This window comes from Elgaria multicarinata, chromosome 5, assembly GCF_023053635.1.
Source record: "Elgaria multicarinata webbii isolate HBS135686 ecotype San Diego chromosome 5, rElgMul1.1.pri, whole genome shotgun sequence".
NCBI lineage: Eukaryota > Metazoa > Chordata > Lepidosauria > Squamata > Anguidae > Elgaria > Elgaria multicarinata.
In genome coordinates this window covers 69571529-69593900 of record NC_086175.1, presented here as the reverse complement: position 1 = coordinate 69593900, position 22372 = coordinate 69571529, and the positions used below count along the sequence as shown (strand labels likewise).

At 41.1% G+C, this 22372-nt stretch overlaps 1 protein-coding gene across 3 annotated transcripts in view; it reads right to left on the bottom strand.

Annotated features, from left to right (window-relative positions):
* Positions 1-22372, bottom strand: part of LOC134398924 (cystathionine beta-synthase-like protein) — a 47288-nt gene that overhangs the window by 15720 nt on the left and 9196 nt on the right. For all 3 annotated transcript variants that reach the window (XM_063126577.1, XM_063126575.1, XM_063126574.1), the window contains exons 2-8: positions 8001-8212; positions 7691-7797; positions 6320-6454; positions 5445-5524; positions 4802-4936; positions 3463-3532; positions 1422-1513 (exon numbers count right to left, since the gene is read on the bottom strand). In XM_063126577.1, coding sequence (XP_062982647.1) covers positions 1422-1513; positions 3463-3532; positions 4802-4936; positions 5445-5524; positions 6320-6454; positions 7691-7797; positions 8001-8206 — 825 coding nt within the window. In that variant the 5' untranslated portion in view covers positions 8207-8212. The remainder of the gene's footprint in view (positions 1-1421; positions 1514-3462; positions 3533-4801; positions 4937-5444; positions 5525-6319; positions 6455-7690; positions 7798-8000; positions 8213-22372) is intronic.

Genomic DNA, 22372 nt, shown 5'->3' with positions numbered 1-22372 from the left:
AAGGAAAGGAGCCCAGCATGTTTTTATTATTTATTTATTTTATTTATTTTATTTATTTAATTACATTTATATACCGCCTCACAGCCAAAGCTCTCTGGGCGATTACTACACTTAGTGGGATTCTAAGCGTTCTATTTCCTGCCAGGAGTAAATCAATATTTGGGAGCCAAGCAAAAACATAGATTTTAGCAGCATCTGCATCTTTTTTAGAATGTAGTCTGTAGGCAAGGATTGCCCTTAACAGCTTAATCTTTGTATAATACTACTCTTACCAATAAATGATTTCTTATTTAAAAAGGTCACGATTGCTTTCTCTTAAAATTAAGCAGAATTGATACCAAGAAAGGAGTTAATGTAGGAAATTTACTTCTTAAAAGATTAATAGGTAAGGGGCAAATAGAACATTCCATACAAAATATAGGTAAAGAACCCCTGCCTACTTCTTTTAAACAAAATGAAAAGCAACCTTAGGAGGATGTGATTCAGAGCGAAAAAGTGCAATGCGTGTGAGTGAGCTTCACCCTTTCCCTGGCAGGTCTTCTGCTCAAAATTGCTCCCCAGTTGCTTTTTTTTCCTTGTGGAGTTCCAATTGCATATTTTTATTTATTTATGTCTTGTATTTTTATACCGCCCAACAGCCGAAGCTCCCTTTGTAAACACATCTGGAACCCTGTGGGGAAAAAAGCAGTTTGTATGGGAGGGCAAATCTGAGCAGTAAAATGGCCATTGGGGAAAAGATTAAACACTCCTATCAATAATGCATAATCCTATGCATGTTTAGACAGAAAAAGGAACTACCACTCCCAGCATTCCCCAGTTACCCATGCTCAATGTCTGGGAAGGCTTCTATAGTAGGTGGAGTGTGCAACTGCATATAGCCAATGCATGGGATAAAGGGCTCACATCTTAGGTACTGCTGTACAGAAGTGGGTAATAGTACAGAAGGCACCCTCACTTTTAAAGCATGGTTATCATAAACACAATGGTGTTTGACTCAGTTGTGGGTGAACAGTGCCATAACATCTCCCTTTGTGTTTGTAGATAAGAGCTGGCTGACCTAAGAATATTTTGCCCATTTCAGCAATCCCAATTTTCCTTAGGCACACATTCAAATGGATAAACATAGCGTGAAACAGGCAGATCAAGAATATGGTCAATGGAAATTCTTAGCATTGTGGCAGCACTCCCTTTCCCATCCAGCCCAGAAGTCACCTCTATGACCACCTCATTGGTATATTCAATTTATCCCATGAAAATGTATACAGCCAAAATTGTTTGCATGGAGAAGAAGGTGGCCAGTTACTTACGGACCACCTGCCATTGGTTGAGTTTATTGTTGGGCCTACAATAATAAAAAAAATGTTCATAGTTCTCACAGTGATAGCTAAGTAGTGACTGAAGTAGCCTAGTTTGAAACTTACTTTGCATTCAGGGCATTTCTCCTTTATTTTTCGGGCGATGCCAGTGATGGTGCCCCCTGTACCAGCTCCAGCCACAATCATGTCTACGTTGCCTGTTAGAGAGTCAGAGAAACATACAAACCTTTACAAACATTAAAGACACACATCTGAATGAATGATCAGAACCAATTTTATTTAACCTTACCTAAAAGTCAAGATTGCTTTCTCATAAATTAAAGCAGAACTGATATAGGGAAATAATATATAATATGGATGTTACAAGCCAGTTGCGTAAGAACCACTAGCACCACCTCCTTTCCACGTCACAAGACTGGTACCTATTACCATGACGGAAATAGATTCATTGTTTTAATTTATTGTTTGTTTGTAAATTGATCTGGAAGCCATTTTGGCCAAGAAATGGGATAAAAGCACTTTAAATAATATAATAATGTTAGTCTTCAAATTCTGTACTTTACCAGCCAATGGGAGTTTCATGGTCATCACAAGCTTCCATATATAAGATATTTTATACATAAGAATTTCTTTACTCCACCTTTCAAATGTCTGCACATCACACAAGGCTGCTTACACCAATTACATATTTATTTATTTATTTATTTATTTATTACATTTTTATACCACCCAATAGCCGAAGCTCTCTGGGCGGTTCACAAAAAATAAAAAATAAATTAGATACGGCTCCTGTACCTTTTCAAGTGGCAAAGAAGTCAAAAGAATAGCATCTTTTCCCATCTGTGTAACAGGAGAAGCTTCACTGGCCAAAATTCTGCCTTCTCTCCAACTATCGAAGGCATAATAGCTTGAATGTCACTATCTGTCCTCCGCCTTTTATTCAATGGCTCTATGCTCATTGCTTTATTTAAAGTTCAACAACATCTTACAAAGATGTGTTCAGATATTTTTCAGATAGTAGTAACTAGCAATTTAAGTCCACATTCTAGACGCAGATCATAGTCTTTTACCCAAATCTGGACGAAGGATTATTTTTCAACCTGGCATAGGGAAAGGACACAAGATTGCCTTAAAAACACTGTGATGTGGGAGCTCCCTCTGCTGGTTCCAAGGCCGCAAATAAAAATAAAATGAAACAGGTAATCACCGAACTCATGACTTTCCCCAGTACATTAACTGAAGCCCAAATTATTCATTATAAGGAATGTTTGGCTGCCGCTGACCCACGCCCATACCCCATATCTTCCCGGTAACGTATAGTTAAAGATGACAGGCGCCATGATACCACATTCAGAATTTCTCTGTTAGCCCAATTCATTGGCTGCCATTTGCAGGAAACCCTTGAGTATGATGGCATCACATCGCACACCTTTTTAAACTGAACGTTATCAGGGTAATGTGGAAGAAGATGCAGACTAGGGCTGCCATGTTTTCTTCATGATGTGTCTTTCAGCTGTGGGATGGTGACCAAGCAGTAAAAAAAGCAGAATTGAGTTGCCACTTTTCTTTAGCAATAGAATGACAATGTCAGAAAAGTTTATTTATTTACTAAAATGTCCTGCCTGCCCTGCCCTGTTATGAGACCTTGGGGCTCATAACAAATCCATAAACAAAACGATAATTAAAATCTGAGATATATCTATCGAAATGCACGTGGACAGAGAATGGGCTTTTGGGATGGGAGACCAAGATCCAAAGCCTTGCTTGGCTACGAAGTTCCCTCAGTGATCTTGGGAAGTATGGTCTCATAGGGATGGTGATGCATATTGCGGGCATACTACAAGTACTCATGGCATACTCAATAGCATGGTGTCCTAGGCAATGTGTATAGCAGACATATGCCTCTTTCCTCAAAGGCATATACACACAGTACAACTGCTAAGCCACATCATGTTAACAGGCCCTCAGCCTAACAAGCCACATGGCACTCTTGCGAGAATAGGAAATTGTAAAATATCTCATGCACCAAAAAGTGATGTAGGCAATATATAGCAATAGCCACATCTTTTCAATGTTTCTCAGAACTGCCCATTTCTGCAAGCTTGTTGGATGATGAACAGAGGTGCTACTTGTGGGCTGAACATACCTTCACACTGCTGTAGGATCTCCTCAGCGGTTGTATCATAATGGGCCAGGGGATTACTGGCATTGCGGTACTATGACGAAAAAGAAAGGAGTATATGGAGAATCACAAAACAAACAATACAGCAAGTCTATAAAGGGTGCGATATACTGAGACACACATTGGCTCACACGTTACATTGTCATTGGTTTTAGTGGCTTTTTTATTATTGATTTCATTGATCAGAGGCCCATCTCACTTGCCCACAACAAGACCACGGGAGAGGGACTTTTCGGCAGTGGGCCCCGCCCCTCTCGAATCAGCCTCCATTGGAGATTCATCAGGCCTCTTCTTTGCAGGTCTTCAGGACAGCTCTGAAGACTCACTTGGTTTTGTTGGCTTTTCCTTGAACTGTATTTATGGGCAGCTTGTTTTAGTTGAAATTGTTAATGCTTATTCCTTTTATTGCTTTTTACTGTTTTATTGTATTATTTCTTTATTGTTTATGCCACCTTGAGGGTTCAACCCTTAAAGATGGCCTAAAAATAACTAAAAATATATACATTTCTTTGGTGTTTTATCTGCCTTTTTATGCTTTTTCTTCTTTGTATTTTATTGCAGTTTTATTATTTTTGTTATGTTTTGCTATATCTGCATTTTTATTGTTAGCTGCTTTGAGCAGCGTTTGATGGAAAGACAGGAGTGAAAATTAAATAAATAATTTTTTTTAAAAAACGTTGTTGTTAAGTTTTATTAACCAAATGCTGGCCCAAAAAGCACCCTAAAATCCTCCAAAGTAGAACTTGAGATATTTTTTTTGCTGCAGTACAATTACGATCCCAGCATACGCTGTAGGTGGGTTATCTATATGTTATGTTATGCTATTTTTTTTTAGTATATTTTTGTTATATGGGTTCTTATGGTCTTTACATGCCAACATTTGCTCCTCTCTAGTGGCTAAAATCCCCACACATAGGATCTAGTCCACAAGTAGTACTTGCACCCAAGTTCAATTGGAATCAATCTGGGGCAAGTTAATTGCAACTAACCAGTCCTATTAACTTCGAGGAGACCTAAGCATGGTTCAGCTTCTTCCTATCACCTAAAGAAACTGTACACAGAGAGCTAGTGAGCACCAGTGGACAGAAAGTGTTGATCGTTGCTTCAAATTTCAAATCCAAGTTCAAATCAATGAAAGCACCAGGTCACCTCAGATAAGCAGCTTTCAACTTCAGCTTCCTGCCTTGTCGATAACGACCTTCACATAGTTACAGTTTCACAGGGTTGTCAGAAGAATAAATGAAAAGGACTATGTCTCACTTGGGACCCAGCCATCTGCAATCCTCTGAGGCTGGTACTTTACCTGATCCAGGATGTGGGAGTTGGGGATTTCATTTTTCAGTCTCCACGCCACCCCAACGTGAGATTCTGGAGAGTCAAATCTAGCAGTAGTTGGAGTCCTCACAATTTCGGCCCCAAGAGCACGCAGCACATCCACCTTATTTAAGAACGGGGGTGAGGGGGGAACAAAATTAGTGTTGTTGGGCAACGTTTACAGAAATAAAAGCTTACCTATGGAACTTTTTTTTTTTTACTGTGCATTCCAGGTATTGTCCTGGATCAGCTATTTTAGTCGCAGTTACAAAATTCACAGCATGATGTTCGCTCCATTCGGTGGGGTGATGTCGGTCTAAATACTCAACTTATTATCAGTCTAAATATTCAACTTACTAAACATGCTATTCCCTTACTTACGCAGCCAGTTGGATATGTCGATTCCCTATGGCAGCTTTCCCCCACCTGGTAACTTCCAGATAGTTTAGATTTCAGTCTGGCCAATGGTCAGAAATGCTGTGGGGGTTGTTGTCCAAAACACCCCAAGGGCAGCAGGTTGGGGAAGGGGCCCTTGTGTAGTCAATGGCACTGCTGGCTTGCGATACCCCAGTAAACCAATTTCGCAACCAAGTGTTGATCTGAAAGCATCTGAAATGACAAGTGGCACTGACCTTCTCCATGCTCATTTTCTCTGGCATCACGATGATACAGCGGTAGCCTTTCACTGCAGCTGCCAGGGCCAGTCCAATCCCTGGAACCAAGAAAAATACAGCTCTAAAAGAAGCCACACGTACTGGCTTTATATTTCAGAACTCTTGATTTGGAGGAACACAGGAAGCTGCCTTGGATTGTGTCAAACTATCGGTCCGTTTAGCTCAGTATTGTCTACACCAGCCTCCCCTGGTGTGCTGTTCTCAGACTGCAACACCCAGCATCCCCCAGCCAGCCCCATGCTGGATGGGGGACACTGGGAGTTGTAGTTCAATCCACCTGGGGTTTTTTCTGGAGTTCTGGACAGGAGTCTTTCCCAGCCATACCTGCAGATGCTAGGGATGGAACCTGGGACTTTCTGTATGCAAAGCGTGTGCTCTTACGTCTTCCCCCCAAATTTATGCCCTGCCATTCTGGACCAACCAGGCCCCCACAATGATAAATAGGGCAAGCTGGTTTTAAATTTTAAAGAAGTGACTTCGCCATTTAGCTAGGTGTTTGGTTGCATTTAAAACAAAAACCATTCAATACATTTCCAGCTGTGTGTACACTTCTTTCCCACCAGCACATATGACGGCTTAGGATCTTAACCCAAACCAGCGCATGCACATGCTGCAACATAAAAGAGCTGCATCATCAGAGCCATCACTTTCATTATCCCACTGATTTCACTGGGGGAGAGTTAAGCTCATGCTTAACCTTTCCATACCTGTCAAGATGCTTTTCGGGGGTTGGGGAGGGAAATGAGATATCCATTCAGCAGTCTTTGTCCCATTCTCCGCCCCAGCCCTCCGCTACCATGGCTCAGACTGCTCTCATTCTGAGATATCCATACCTGTGTTTCCTGAAGTTGGTTCAATAATAGTATCTCCAGGTTTCAAAATCCCATCCTTTTCGGCATCTTCCACCATTCTTAGGCTGATTCGGTCTTTCACACTTCCTCCAGCATTAAAAAACTCACATTTTGCCACTGGAAACCACAAAAACTACATTAAGCACAACATGTTTTAGTTGATCCGAAAAGGAGGAACATCAGTTCTTGGTGAAGGAATTGGTGGATATCATTTAAAACTAGCTATATTCCAGGAAGGGGCCTATCCGGCCAATTTAACATTTTCCAACCACACAGAGGGGAAGGCAACCCATATGACAATCCTAAAAGCTTTTGACAGATCAGCTTTGAAGTCAGCTCAGGATCAGCCCAATGCTGTATTGCTCTCTTATTTATTTATTTATTTATTATTTATTACATTTCTATACCGCCCAATAGCCGGAGCTGTCAAGTGACTTGTGAGCCAGGTACTAGGCCAACATAAAAGTTTTTTCTCTCCTGTTGTTTCTCTACACCTTATGCATGCACATTCTATGGATGGGGGAATCTCTTAAGTTTGATTTCACTCCATTTCTCAGTTTTCCAGTGATATGTTCATTTTGTCCTGATTCCACACTGGATTTTGAATTTTGTTTTTACGCCACATGAACATTTGAAAGCGTTTTTAAAACAAACAAAAATCATTTTCTCCAAATATAGACCTTTTTGTGCACTTTTGCAAATGTACGTATTTTCCCCATTGAATAAAGTGAAAGTTTTGTGCATTTTTTAGAATATATACAGTTTTGGAAATATATATATATATACACACACACAAACCTTTTTTGCAAACTGCATCAGAAATTTTGGAAATGTATAGATTTCAGCAGCAAACTGTGTTCTGGTTTTTGTTTAAGCTTGAGAAATATGAATTTAGCATATTCACACTGCAATGTGAACAGGACACATTCCTCACCCATGTTTCAACCCCACCCCCAAAACAAACAAACAAACAGAGATCGCTTTCCTAGGGATGGTCGCCCTCCACCCATTACCACACCCATTGGACTTCTGTATTTTCTTTACCTCTTTTCTCTTCTCTTTGATTAAGGGATAGCTCAGGCTTTTTAAGCCCAGCTGGAAATACTCAGGCTGCAGGATTTAGTCCACTGCTTTCTAGTTCCCAACCACTGCACTTAAGATGGGGCAAATGTACAAAAAAACCAATTGAGCAGGTGGCTACATTGCTCTGGAAAAAAAGTTTTAAAAAGCAAACACTACCGAAATCTTGACTGAACAGGTTTTTCTTGATCATAGGCCCTCCTTACCAACAACACTGATGGTTACTGTGCAAATGTTTGTATTTACAACACCAGCTAACTCCCAAATACTCACAGAGTTCACATTTAAGTCCAAGTTGCTTTCCAATCTTGTTGATTCGCACCATGGGAGTGTCACCAATTCTCTTGAGTATATCTGGCAAAATATTTGGAGCCTTTGATCTAAACCAGAAAGATACAGAAACATATAATAGGGATCCTTAACATTTATTTAATATTTATTTACTCCTTAACCCCCACAGCCACATATCTGTATCTAAACATGGCTTGTAAAACTCAAACTGAATTAGTGCACTGGACAACAAAATAATAACATCCAAGCAGACCCTTGTCTCAGTGGAGGGCTCTACTGAATGTTCACTTACAACGTAACATGACGATGGGGTGATTCGGATGGAGATTTCCCAAGCTCCCAGGTACACTTGCTTGGGGCATCAGGCCTGATCCATTTCCTCTCCTTCTCAGGGCTGTTACACGGCTCTTTCTCCAGGTTTCCATTGGGAATGCAACTCGCTGAGATGTGAGAGCAAGACAGTGCATTCATTTCAGCTTCTGCAGGAAGTGATGGCATTGTGACCTGGGGGGGGGGGGGAGGAAGAGACCAATCTTATTATAACTCAACATCTGCAATAGACAGCCTTGTCTAAATGCAAAGTGGCATATAACTACTAGTAATCTCAATTTCAAACAAAAGAAAACTACTAACCTCTGCAGAAAGTTTACTTATGTTTCACCTGCTACTTTCAAATTACTCAGGGTTTTGAAGGCTAAGCAACATAGAACAAATTCATTCTTTAGCAGAACACTGCACTTGCTTACTTAAAAAAATCCTCCAAGTTAATGCAAAGACATAGAGTACTACTGATGTAATGGCCCATTTTAATGGCACTGAGCTGTGTCAGATAATGTGAGAAGTATTCTGTAATATACAAAGTGTTTAATGTCTCATCATTGGCTCTTTCCCCCAACCTCATAGTTTTAGTTCATTTCAGGCTAGAATCACTATGGGGTAGAAACACCATGGTGAAGACTGGGAGGGAAAATATGGAGTTGATGGTGTCACAGGTAAAAGGAGAGTTTGGTAGAAAATAAGAGTGCATTTACTTGCAGGTGTGCTAAACTCAAGGAGTCATTTATTTATTTATTTATTTATTTAACTTATATACCGCCCCCATAGCCAGGGCTCTCTGGGCAGTTTACAGAAATTCTAAAATTAAGATAAAAACGAGTATACAAAATTTAAAATTCTAAAACACAGAACATACACACATAAAGCATTAAAACCCTTAAAAAAACTAAACATGTGGGTGATTAAGATGTGCTGCCATATGCCTGGGCAAAGAGGAAAGTCTTAACCTGGCGCTGGAAAGATAGCAGCGTTGGTGCCAGGCGAGCCTTGTCAGGGAGATCATTCCATAGTCTGGGGGCCACCACTGACAAGGCCCTGTCCCTCGTTGCCACACTCCAAGCCTCTCTCGGAGTAGGCACCCGGAGGAGGACCTTAGATGTTGAACGTAGTGACCAGGTATATTCACGTCGGGAGAGGCGTTCCGTCAGATATTGTGGTCCCAAGCTGTGTAAGGCTTTATAGGTCAAAACCAGCACCTTGAATTGGGCTTGGAAACATACAGGCAGCCAGTGCAAGCAGACCAGAGCAGGTGTTATATGGTCGAACCTTCTGGTTCCCGAAATTATTCTGGCCGCTGCATTTTGCATGAGCTGCAGCTTTCGAAACGTCTTCAAAGGCAGCCCTATGTAGAGTGCATTACAGTAATCTAACTTGGAGGTTACCAGAGCATGGACAACTGAAGCCAGGCTATCCCTGTCCAGATAGGGGCGTAGCTGGGATACCAACCAGAGTTTGTAAAAGGCACTCCGTGCCACTGAGGTCACCTGAGCCTCAAGTGACAATGATGGATCTAAAAGAAACCCCAAGCTACGAACCTGCTCCTTCAGGACGAGTGCAATCCCATCCAGAACCGGTAGAACACTCCCTTGACTGGTCGTTCCAGTCAAGGCTTTCATTGTACAATGGCCCTGCCTCACTGACAGATCCAGATGGGGGAATTAGATGAACACAAGATGTCTGCACAGCTTTAATAGGAAAATCACCAGCAAAATGAAGCCTGCAAGACTAGAAAATCAAGAACCTGAAACTCAAGTGCAGGTGTGATTCTAGGAAATGCTGCCAGTGAGCAGAACATTCAGTGCATGAAATATTGCCTTAAGCAAGAACCCAGTCTTCAAGAGATTGTGTGTTTTCAGAGACTGATACCACATTTAGCGCCCGACACTGATCATAGGACGGCTTCTTTTTCTCCCTGATCCTCAACATCCATCTACGCTAGTTTGGAGGCAGCAACAGAATAGAGACATATGGTTTGCTGCTCTTTTAACACAAGATATTGGCAGCCAGAAGAGACCCATGTTTTGGAGTCAATTGCGCTGGGGTGAGTGGCAACCTTAATACACTTTCACAGAAATTGGAGATTATGTCCCTGCATAATTTAATTAAAGGAAATGTTTCCTTAAACCTCCAAAGTACATTTTTTTCAGGAAGAACACTGGACTCTTGCTGTTGATGTCACCAATGCTTCCCCAACCCCCATTGATTAGCACAGTAAGCAGAGTTTGCGAAGAGGAAACCAATTCAACCAGTTTGTCAATAGAAATTAGAGGTCATAGAATCATAGAATAGCAGAGTTGGAAGGGGCCTACAAGGCCCCCTGACAGATGGTTGTCCAGCTGCCTCTTGAATGCCTCTAGTGTGGGAAAGCCCACAACCTCCCTAGGTAACTGATTCCATTGTTGTACTGCTCTAACAGTCAGGAAGTTTTTCCTGATGTCCAGCTGGAATCTGGCTTCCTTTAACTTGAGCCCATTATTCCATGTCCTGCACTCTGGGAGGATCAAGAAGAGATCCTTGCCCTCCTCTGTGTGACAACCTTTTAAGTATTTGAAGAGTGCTATCATGTCTCCCCTCAATCTTCTCTTCTCCAGGCTAAACATGCCCAGTTCTTTCAGTCTCTCTTCATAGGGCTTTGTTTCCAGACCCCTGATCATCCTGGTTGCCCTCCTCTGAACACGCTCCAGTTTGTCTGCGTCCTTCTTGAATTGTGGAGCCCAGAACTGGACGCAATACTCTAGATGAGGCCTAACCAGGGCTGAATAGAGATGAACCAGTACCTCACGTGATTTGGAAGCTATACTTCTATTAATGCAGCCCAAAACAGCATTTGTCTTTCTTGCAGCCATATTGCACTGTTGGCTCATATTCAGCTTGTGATCTACAACAATTCCAAGATCTTTCTCATTTGTAGTATTGCTGAGCCAAGTATCCCCCTTCTTGTAACTGTGCATTTGGTTTCTATTTCCTAGATGTAGAACTTGGCATTTATCCCTATTAAATTTCATTCTGTTGTTTTCAGCCCAGCACTCCAGCCTATCAAGATCACTTTGAAGTTTGTTTCTGTCTTCCAGGGTATTAGCTATCCCACCCAATTTTGTGTCATCTGCAAATTTGATTTGCGTTCCCTGCACCTCCTCATCCAAATCATTTATAAAAATGTTGAAGAGCACTGGGCTCAGGACTGAGCCCTGCAGTACCCCACTCGTTGCCTCTCCCCAGTTTGAGAAGGTTCCATTGATAAGTACTCTTTGAGTCCAATTCTGTAGCCAACTGTGAATCCACCTAATAGTTGTTCCATCTAGCCCACTTTTAGCTAGTTTGTTAATCAGAATGTCATGTGGTACTTTGTCAAAAGCTTTGCTGAAGTCGATATATAACGTCCACAGCATTCCCACAGTCCACAACGGAGGTTACCCAATCAAAAACTGAGATCAAATTAGTCCGACAGGATTTGTTCCTGACAAATCCATGTTGGCTTCTAGTAATCACTGCATTGATTTCAAGGTGTTTACAGATTGACTTCTTTATAATCTGCTCCAGAATTTTCCCAGGGATGGATGTCAGACTGACTGGTCTTTAGTTCCCAGGTTCCTCCTCTTTGCCCAGCCCTCCTCCAGTCGTCCGGCACCTCATCCGTCTTCCATGATTTTGCAAAGATAATAGACAAAGGTTCTGAGTATTCTTCCGCTAGCTCCTTCATTACTCTAGGATGAAGTTCATCGGGCCCTGGAGATTTGAACTCATTCAAGGAAATTAGGTGTTCTTTGACCATTTCTTTATCAATCTCAAACTGCAATCCTGCCCCATCAACTTCTGCTTCACTTTTTCCAGGGAGGTCATAGACCCACTTTTGGGAGAAGACTGAGGCAAAGTAGGAATTGAGCACTTCAGCCTTTTCTTTGTCATCTGTTATCAATTTGCCATCCTCATTACACAGTTGAACCACCATTTCTTTCCTCTGTCTTTTACTATTCATGTATCTGAAGAAAGCCTTTTTATTGCCTTTAGCATCCTTCGCTAACCTCAGCTCATTCTCAGCTTTAGCCTTCCTGACGCCATTTCGGCACTTCTGTGCCACCTGTCTGTACTCTTCTTTTGTAGCCTGGCCTTCCTTCCACTTCCTATACGTATCCCTTTTTGTTTTCAGGTCATCTCTAAGCTTTTTGTGGAGCCACATTGGTTTCCTCTATTGTCTTCTATCTTTTCTCCTTGTTGGAATTGTTTGTAACTGTGCCTTTAAAATTTCCTTTTTTAAATACTCCCACCCATCCTGCAATCCTTTTCTCATTAGGCTCACTTGCCATGGGACCTTACTTATCATCGTTCTGAGTTTATTAAAATCAGCTTTCCTAAAATCCAGAGTACGTGTATGGCTACACTCAGCTTTTGTCTCCTTTATAATCAAGAATTCAAGTATGACGTGGTCACTTTCCCTCAGAGTTCCCGTAACTGCCACTTTATCCACTAAGTCATCCCTATTGGTCAATATCAAGTCAAGGATTGCTGATCCTCTAGTTCCTTCCTCCACTTTCTGTAGGAGAAAGTTATCAACCACACATGTAAGGAATTTCTTGGAAGGGACGCTTTTGGCAGTATTTGTCTCCCAACAGATATCAGGGTAATTGAAGTCCCCCATCACTACTACATCACACTTCCTTGAAATACTGGCAATTTGTTTCTCAAAAGTTTTGTCCTCGTCTTCTCCTTGATTGGGTGGTCGGTAGTAGACTCCGATTATCATGTTCTTTTTATTACTTGCCCCATTTTATTTTAATCCATATGCTCTCGATGGGGCTCCCAGTCTGATCCGCCTGTATTTCTGTGCAGGGATAGGTATTTTTAACATATAGTGCAACTCCGCACTATATCAACATAGATGTTGATCCTTTCCTAAAGGAGTCTCTAATACCCCTAAGAAGACTCCAGCTGTCAGGGACCAAGACCACATCTCTTGAACAGCTGCATCTGATGAAAATCTGCATGTTCTATAGTATACTCCCCAGCCTACCTTGTCCAGGTGTAAAACCAGAAAGACTCTAGCTATAAGCCAAAGCACACAGATCAAAGGAGCAGAGGAAATGAAGCGCAAAAGCTGGACATGCAAGTTAGTAAATGTGCTTTCCTGATACAAAATAGCTACTGGAGAATTACATGATGCAAATGAAGGGAATTTGTAAGAACCCATTAGAACCCATTGCTAAATTCCTAAACCAGCTTGCTATTTCTAAAACTATCATTTCCAACAAACATATGATTTCACAGCAACACCCAGAATGCTATAGACCAGGGATGAAGACGCTCCTGGCTGAATCTGGACCACTGGATCATTATGTTTAAACTATTATTTGGTGTAAACTCTAATTTATTGCATCAACCTACTGGTGTGTAAAAAAGACACCGAAATATTCAGTTAGCTATCTGTAAATTTAACTGCAAAGTTAAAACAAATATTTTGTAGATATGTTTACAGATTTCAGGAGCGTTTTAAAACATTAATAATGTTTTACAAGAACGTACTCGTTTTGTTTCAGGCAATTTTACAAGTAGTTTTACAAAAGGGAAGCTTTGCTAGCTGAATATTTTGCTGTATTTTTTACACACCAGTAGGTGGAGGCAACAAATTTGAGTTTATACCAAACAATAGGTTAAACATAATGATTTCTTCTAATGGTACATGCTGCAGAAATGTTGCAAAATATGGGTTCAGTGGACAACACTAATTAACACAACTTTTCATGTGTGTTTAATTTCTCAGGAGTATTACAAAATGTTAACCCCGTTTTATGGTAGTATTTTAATTGCAACCTCTGAGGAAGGAAATTTCTTCTAAAATGCTTCCAGCAGAATATCTTATTCTGCTGGAACAAATGCAAGAGGGTGGGGCTAGCAGTTATAGAAGTGCCACCAGGGGGGCCCAAGTGGTGGTTGGTGCTAGGGGAAGCGGTCGGCATGGGGGAGCCAGAGTGTGGGCAGCCTGCCTAGCACCCCCCCAAAATTGGAAACCAGGCCCGACAAAGATGTTACATCACTTGATTAAACAATGTCAGTATTTTTTGCTATCACAAGTTCTGTTTGCATTACATTGCCAAACCTTAAGGGCGGAAGGGAGTTCTGGTGCCATTGGGCTGCTTGCCCACTCAGCTGAAGGGGAAAGGAGCACAGGTCAGAGCACAGGCTGCTATCTTCTGGCCAATCTTGATAAAACAGACTGAAGCACAAGATACCCCTGTTCCCCATGCAGCGGCCACACAGCCAGATTTTTTCAATCCTATATATCCACTGCCTTTGGGGAGAAAAGTGCAGAATATTTGCTTTGACAAAGGCCAGAGCTACACCTTGTGAAAAATCATTACAATCCCATCATGGTAGCACTATATTCCTCTTGAGCATTTATACCTGGTAGGGCACACAACAGCATTTGTTTATGGTATTGTGGATAATGTGCAATAAAAAGCAGAAAAATAACACTATGAAAGCAGTATATGAAATGTGTAATGTCCCCGAACAGTTATCTGCGCACTTCAAGACCGCTATAAAGCAGTAGTGTAGATCTAACCCAAGTCACTGTGTCCTCTGTAGAAATACTGCAGAAAGTTCATATCCTCGGTAGGCAACTTGTTCATCAGCAAAGTCATTATCAGAAATTTTGACTATCGTATATTCAATCTTCAGTGCAACCATGAAGGCAAGAAAAAAAATGCTTAAAAATGAAAGCTGAGGTTCTCATGTTTCCAAGGATTTGTCCAGATGGGTAACTTTTCCCATACAGTCCACTACAAATCATTGCATTGATTGGAACAGGGTACACTTTGTCCCATGATCCATCACACTCTGCACTCTCTCCCATTTTTTCTCATACTCTCTTATGAAAGAGCTACAAGCTTTTGTCTAATTGTTCAGGACAAAAGTATCATGCTGTTTGTCTTTTCCTAGAAATTGTCTCAACACTCCTCATTCCTTATCAGAGAACACAAGTAGGATCGGCACCAGAACGTTACAAAGTGGAGTGCTCCTGTTCAGGGGTCAATAAAAACAGATCTCTTCCAGTAGGTCTACCCAGTCGAATTTTAAGATGTCTGGCTGTTATTTTAATAATGTATTAGTTTTATATGTTTTTAATCAGTTTTATGTATTTTATAGTATTTTTGTATTCAATGTTGTTCCCCGCCTCGATCCAAAAGGAGAGGCGGGTAAGATACACATGCACACATACATACACAATGTTAACTTCTGACAACATTAGGAAGGGGCCATGGCTATGAGCATGAAGGGAGGGGCTGAAGAACTTAGTCCATGATGAAGCAGAACAATACATTAAGGGGCAAGAAGTAGCTCAAGATGGTGCTTAAGATCTAAATATAATTGTAATCACAGAACACCGTACTGTACTTCTGTGAACTCATTAAGATTCATATATATATTTCTGCCCATATTGCTCTGTACTGGTTTTTCTGGCACCACTGGTTTGGTTTACTGAGGCCACTGGAGTATTTCGATTATCTCAGTATTGCAGAATGGCATAACAGGTGGCTTGCATCTCTGTGTACTGGCTTTGCTGAATACAGTATAAAGGCAGGGGTAAGCGAAGGGGAAGCAAACAAACAGACACTAACAATTATCTATGGCTGTATCAATTTAAGGATTTTAAGGACCCAGGGGTGGTCTGCTTGTTCCATTGTTGAAGCCTTGCCCTGAACTAATGAGAAAGTTTCCAGATTTGCTTCCACCTGAAGCCTAGAGGACTGACCGGCCTGTTTTGTTGAAGTTTCTGAGTTACGCTGCAGTGAGCCATCCCCTATTGTAGTTGGGATGCACTGAGATGCTTTGTATGGTAGCCTTGGAGGAAAAGCTACTGTAGTGCACTCTTGGAGTGCTGCTATATGGAGGGCTCGTAGCACTACCACTTGGGAAGTATCTGTTCTTCCATTCTTAACAGATTTTCTGTGGTAAGGAAAAAGATGGAAGAACCAGTGGGACAACACAGGTACGTTACGATTAGAAGACAATGATGTTTGGATCCTCTATACAATTTTGTGAATAAAGCATGGTAAAAGCCTTGTGTGTGAGCACCCTTCTGGACTAATGCATTTTACTTTTAGTCGATAAAATTGAGTTGTACTCTTTCTATTTTTGTCAAAATTTGTTTCATGGTCAGTATATGGGCAGTTTAACCCTGGTAAACCCTTACACTGACCAGTGTCAGTGCTTACAATTTTCAACCAATTGAAATTTACCACATTTTAATTTCATCCACCAGTATACAAAACAAACCTCACTTCAAATCCGTGTTTACAATAAGCTACAAAATGGCAGGTTAGCCTGACCTCTAAATGTGATTATGCTTTCCTGGCCCAAGTCTACAAGCCATAGAATTGCTCTGTAAGAACATTATGACTTAACATTTTGGATACCAGCACTATATACTTCCTAAACCAAGAAGGAGAAATGAAAGGTTAATTAGAAAGTGAGAAACTGTATCTTGTACTGGTGTACAAGATATAGTTTTTCACTTTCTAATTAACCTTTCATTTCTCCTTCTTTGTTTCAAAAGGAAGGAATGTTTAAATGTTTGCATTAAATCATTTAATTTTTCTTTCAGGTAATAACAAGCTGTTCATAACCTCCTTATCATTTTTTCATTTATTAAATGAATTTATAAACCACCCTTCATGTTTTAGGAAGTATACAGCGCTGGTATCCTAAATGTTAAGTAATAATGTTCTTACAGAGCAATTCTATGGCCCTTAGACATTGTTTGAGCAGGCATAGAATACTGGAGATTTCCACCTCTGAGGCTGTGCACAGAGCTATGACCTTTGAGGAGAAAATCCCTGTTCAATCTTCATACTGCTCCCCCAACATTCCAAAACTGCTGTAGAAAGCACCATAATGGCACCCTTTCCAAGTATCACAACCTCAGAAAAGGACAGTGAGATGAGGGAAATGAAACAATCCATAGGATTTTAAACCCTCTCAAACCCCAGGCCTGCCTCTGGTAGCATGATTCCTCTAGACTGGCTCAAAGGCCCATCTAGTGAAAAAACTGTAAAGCAGGACAGAAAGGGCTCCTATTTGGAGCTTCAGATTCATCCTCAATCTGCTTCAGGTCAATTCAGACCTGATCCAACCCACTTTGGACTCTGGATCTGAAGCAAGATTTAGAAATCGAAATTATTCAGATATTGCCTTTTCCCATTGACTTCCATTGGAAAACAGAAATGGCCAGAACTTATTTAGTTTTTATGATAAATGTAATACATTTGGAGAACTCACAACCCCTGTGGAGATGATTGAAGCTGTCAAGTTTCAGACAGTTAGGTCCAGTGGGTTTTGTGCTAGCCACAGGTAAAAGTTGCTTTTTTCAAGCAAATCTGTCAAAGCAAAAAGCTGCATTTTTTTGTGCTTCCACATAAGTACATGGAATTTGGGGATGTGGCAGCCGCTATGGAGGTGACTGAACCTTCCAAATTTCAGACTGTTAGGTCTAGTGGCTTTTGTGCTAGCCATGCATAATGTTTCCTTTTCTCAAAAACTATAACAAAAGGTAAAAAACATACACACAAAGTTGCCAAGCCACACAGAGGATTAGAGATCCTAATCAGGTGTTTAAGGTGACAATTAAGAGGTCACGATCCCTAATCTCTAGTGTAGGTTTTTTTAAAGTGCGAAATAAACACTCTCCCCTAGTACTTTCCTTTTGTCTGTCCTGAATCTGCCACTGTTCAGCTTTACTGGATGTCCTAAGGCTCTCATTAAAGGAAGAAAAGTTAAATCTCTCTTAGGCTGCAACACACATTACCTGGAAGTGAGTCACTGAGCTCAGTGGAGTTTATTGCATTGCTCCACTTTCTCTACTCTTTATAATTTTATAACTCCCCCTTATTTGCCTTTCTTCTAAATTAAATACTCCAAACATTGAAGCCTTTCCTTACAGAGGAGTTGTTCCAGATCCCTGATCTTTTTGACAGCCCCTTTCCTCATTTGTAAAAGGAAGGGTAAGATGAAGCAAACTTTTTTTATTATTATTTAAAAAATGCATATAGCCTAGCCTGATCTCATTTAATGTACAGAAGGAAAAACAAGTGACAGGCAAACAAGCAACAGGTAAAAACAAGTGATAGTCTTTTGTCACAGGTAAAAGGTTCCCAGTATTTATTTCAAAATGGGGGGGGGGTATATTAAAGGGAGCTAAGTCAGCCACCAACAGTACCAGCCAGCCACCAGTCAGATGCCCCCCTTAAATATTATATACATTATATTTTTATTATATGACTATACATGAAGAGTTGAAAAGTGGGAAGGGAAGGAATAGTAATTGAGAAAGGCGGGGGAGGATAGTCAACAAACAAGCAGTAAATAAAGCAAGGAAATAAACTGAAGCCTAACAACTAGAAGAGAAAGTTGTTACATTTCCCTGGGCTTCAGAATTGTCCAAAGTGATTCGGATCGATCTGACCTGCTTCAGACTGATCCAGATCCAATTTGCATTCAGACAGACTTGGTCTGAATCACCCTGCTTCAGTTCAGAATTCCAATTTGGAAGCGAAGCAGCCCCAGTGAAAATTACCTCCCTTACTCCTCCCACCCTGTCAACAGCCGCCCGACCAGACATAGGATTTGCTGAAGTCTCAAAGACTGGAGTTTTCCATCTAGCAGGTGGCAATCCAGAAGGATTGTGGCTTTAGTGTACTTTTAGTGTCTTAGTTCAAACATGGGTATGCTATATCCTTATAATAACAGCAAGCTGGTTTTATAGACCTCTCCGTCCACATCAGACATCCACTCTCTATGGCTTATGACTCCACTGAAAAAACAAATGCAACTATGGGAATGAGAATTCCTTCATGATAACATACCACAGTGTGACAAGTTTATGCAATATCCACTTATACAAAAGCAAGAACAGTAAACTCAGTGTACCAACTAAGATACAGAAGCAGCAACCTTGATGTTATGATATATATATAGCCCAAAGGCTGTAAAATCCCATACTATGAATCTTGCATAACAAGAATGGGGATGCACAGAAATAGAATGGGAGAAGGAATACCTCACTTAAGAGTGGTATACTGCATATACAAAAGGAACTTGGGAACAGGAGTCAGCAGTGTGATGCAACTGCAAAAAAGGCCAAAGTGGTTTTAAACTGCTTTGAGAGAATCTTAGTTCCCAGGTTGTGAGAAGTAATAGTTCCTCTTTACTGTGCACTAGCCAGACTTCATATGGAGTACTAAGTTCAGTTCTGGGTGCCACACTTTGAGAATGTAGACAAATCTGAACAGGTTTAGAGAAGGGCAATGAAGACTGTCAGGGTTATGGAAAAGAAGTTCTATGAGGACAGATTGAAGAAACTGGGCAAGTTTAGCATGGAGAAGAGAAGACTGAGGGGCACATGATAGTACTCTTCAAATACCTGAAAGACTATCACACAGAAGTGGACAACACTGCTGCCCCAGAGGACTGGACCACATTGAACAGGCTTATGTTACAGGAGGGTAAGTTTTGGTTAAACCTCAGGAGAAACTTCTTCATGATAAGCCAGTGTGGTGTAGTGACTAGAGTGTTGGACTGGGCATTGGGAGATCCAGGTTCTAGTCCCCACTTGGCCATGGAAGCTCACTGGGTGACTTTGGGCCAGTCACAGACACTCAGCCTGACCTACCTCACAGGGTTGTTGTTGTGAAGATAAAAAATGGAGAGGAGGATTATGTAGGCCACCTTGAATTCCTTGGAGGAAAAAAGGGTGGGGTATAAATGCAAAAATAAATAAATAAATAAGAACAGTTTGACAATGGCACCAATTACTGTGTGAGCATGTGTGTTTCTCCCTCACAGAAACTAAACAGCCATCTTTAGGGGACTTTCTAGCTCTGGATTTCCAACATCAAGCAGGGGGTGAAATAGATGAACTACAAGAACCCCCTCCAACTTTAGGATTCTATTTCAGCCAGTCATTCCAAGACACAGGGGGTGAGGGGAGAAAACTCTTTCTGCCAATCTGATATGAACAGCAACTGTCAAGGTTCTTGCCTTTTTAGGCCTCTCAGCTGCTCATTTCATGTATGAGGTAAAAAGCAGGCAAGTAGTGGTAGTGACCAGCTGACATGCCCAATAGGGAAGGTCTCTATATTGCAGTTCATGTTGGGGAGGAGGGGGTCTTTGCCCTTGTTTTGGGTTCATTGGGTTACAAGTAACTTTTTACCCTGTTAAAAGTTAGTAGATGACCATAATCCTTTAACAAGTCTGACCCTACATTGAGAAAAATAGTACAACTGAAGGAAAAGTTAAAGCCTAGGGCTCTCCTCGATGTGCTATCTTTCTTTATGCTGGGATTTATTTTTATTTTTAAAAGACAAGGTCGGGCAGCTTTTGAACATGCAATTTCCATTCTTGCAACCAAATAGGGGACCATCTGAAGTGAAATGTGCAGTCCTTTAAATACTGGGGCCGGATATGGCTTTTACAAGAATGCCTATTGTAAATACCACTCCCTCTTGGAAATTGTGTTCTTTTAAGGAACTATCACTATCGTATTTATTGAACTCAGCAGTGCGTCATGAATTCAGTGCGTCACAGAAGTAATCACCGCTGCTCTCAGGCTTTCCGCTTCTAGAGTTAGTCTGAGCCAAAACCGGCCCAGCGTTGACTCAGTGTTGACTCTATCCAGCTATTTGACAAAAAGAAAGTCTCAAGTCGTGAAGACAATAATCCAGCTCTGTCATGACAACTCTTATGATTATGCAAGAAGAAAAGCTTTTCACATCCCCTTCTAGAGAAAAGAGCACAAAGTGGTGCACTGCACAGTCAGTTTTGCATCCCACCTTCCTAGTTCCATCCTTGCATGGGCCCTTGAGCCTGAATCTATTTCTGAGGGCCCTGAGCCTTTCCCACAGAGTCCTTTGGTGTCAGTGTGAGGTGTTTACTTATCATACAGGGAGAAATTTGGGAGGGGGATTACAGCTGGGGTCAGAAAGACTCACTCGCCCCTTCCAACATGCTACAATACCTTGCACACAACCCAAAACTTCCCCTGCAAGGCCATTAAGCTAACAACTCTGCCCCCGACCCATATTGGTTTGGATGCAAATGAACAGATCGACTTATTTTACTTGAATAAGAAATTAATTGGCTAGCTCCACCGCCTGTGAAATGTAAATAAAACTTAAAAATTATTGCTGATTTTGCATGTATAGATATAAACTAGCACATGCAGATTTGCTGCAGCTTTCTGACACAAGAATAAGATTATTTTAATTAAATGCACTAATCAGAAGAATTCACTGGTGTATATACACACTCATTGTAAAAAAAAAAAACCCACCAAAAAAACAAACAACCCCCCCGAAAGCCTTTCTTCTCATATTCTTTTGTTCCACGTGCCCAGTTCCTTAATCTACACAGCAGGTGATTAAAAGTTAAGATTAATTTAGTGGGCAAGTTGTAACAGAGATCCTAATCTGCTGCGAAGTTGGGGTTGGTTTGTCTAGAAGGCCAGGCAAGGCAGAATGGGTGGTAATGGAGACATGAAGAGAGCCCAGAAACAGCTGCCAAGAACATTTTGGGGCGGAGGATTCAATTACATGATGCTGCAAGGATAAGAATTATATTCCTCTTTCACTGTTAGCTTTTCATGTTCCTACTCTGCAAGCTATGTCAGAAGTAAGAAAAGGCAGGTAATTTGATGCCAAAAATCTAGGGGCCCTTCAGAGACTATAAGTTAAAGAGTCACTTGAAAGAAGCAACACATTTCAAAATCCAAAAAATCCTTAATGGCTGGACAATAACCGAAGGGAGGATTTTTTTTTTTTTTAAAAAAAAGCTCTAACTCTAATCCTTTAGACTATCATGTGTATTACTTCAGTTGTGAAGCACACAGCTAACATTCCTTTTCCCTCCCCCTCCACCCAATCAGCCATTCCATGCTTTACAACTGTTTCTACATTCGTGGTATGTTAAAGCAACGACAACTGTTTGCCAATCCTGATTTTTAAAACAACACTGACAACAACAAATCTGAGGGCATGGAGTTGTACATTTTAAACTCACTGAAATCACAGCACTGCTACGATGACAGGAATAAAATGGAGTTTGGTTCTGCTGCCCTTATCACCTGCCGCTCTCTGGGTTGTCACTGGCAGGGGCCCTGGGCTTCAGAGACCTGGATTTTGGCCACAAGGTTCAACCCTCACTGCACCACTGGGTGTTGCCTCTATTAATGTCAGTGGGCAGTAACCAAGGTGATGCACATTCAAGAAGCAGAGTGGAGGGAATTAAATTTTTGTGGCCAACAAACGCCAATTGTGGAATCAAAATTAATTATTGTAAATT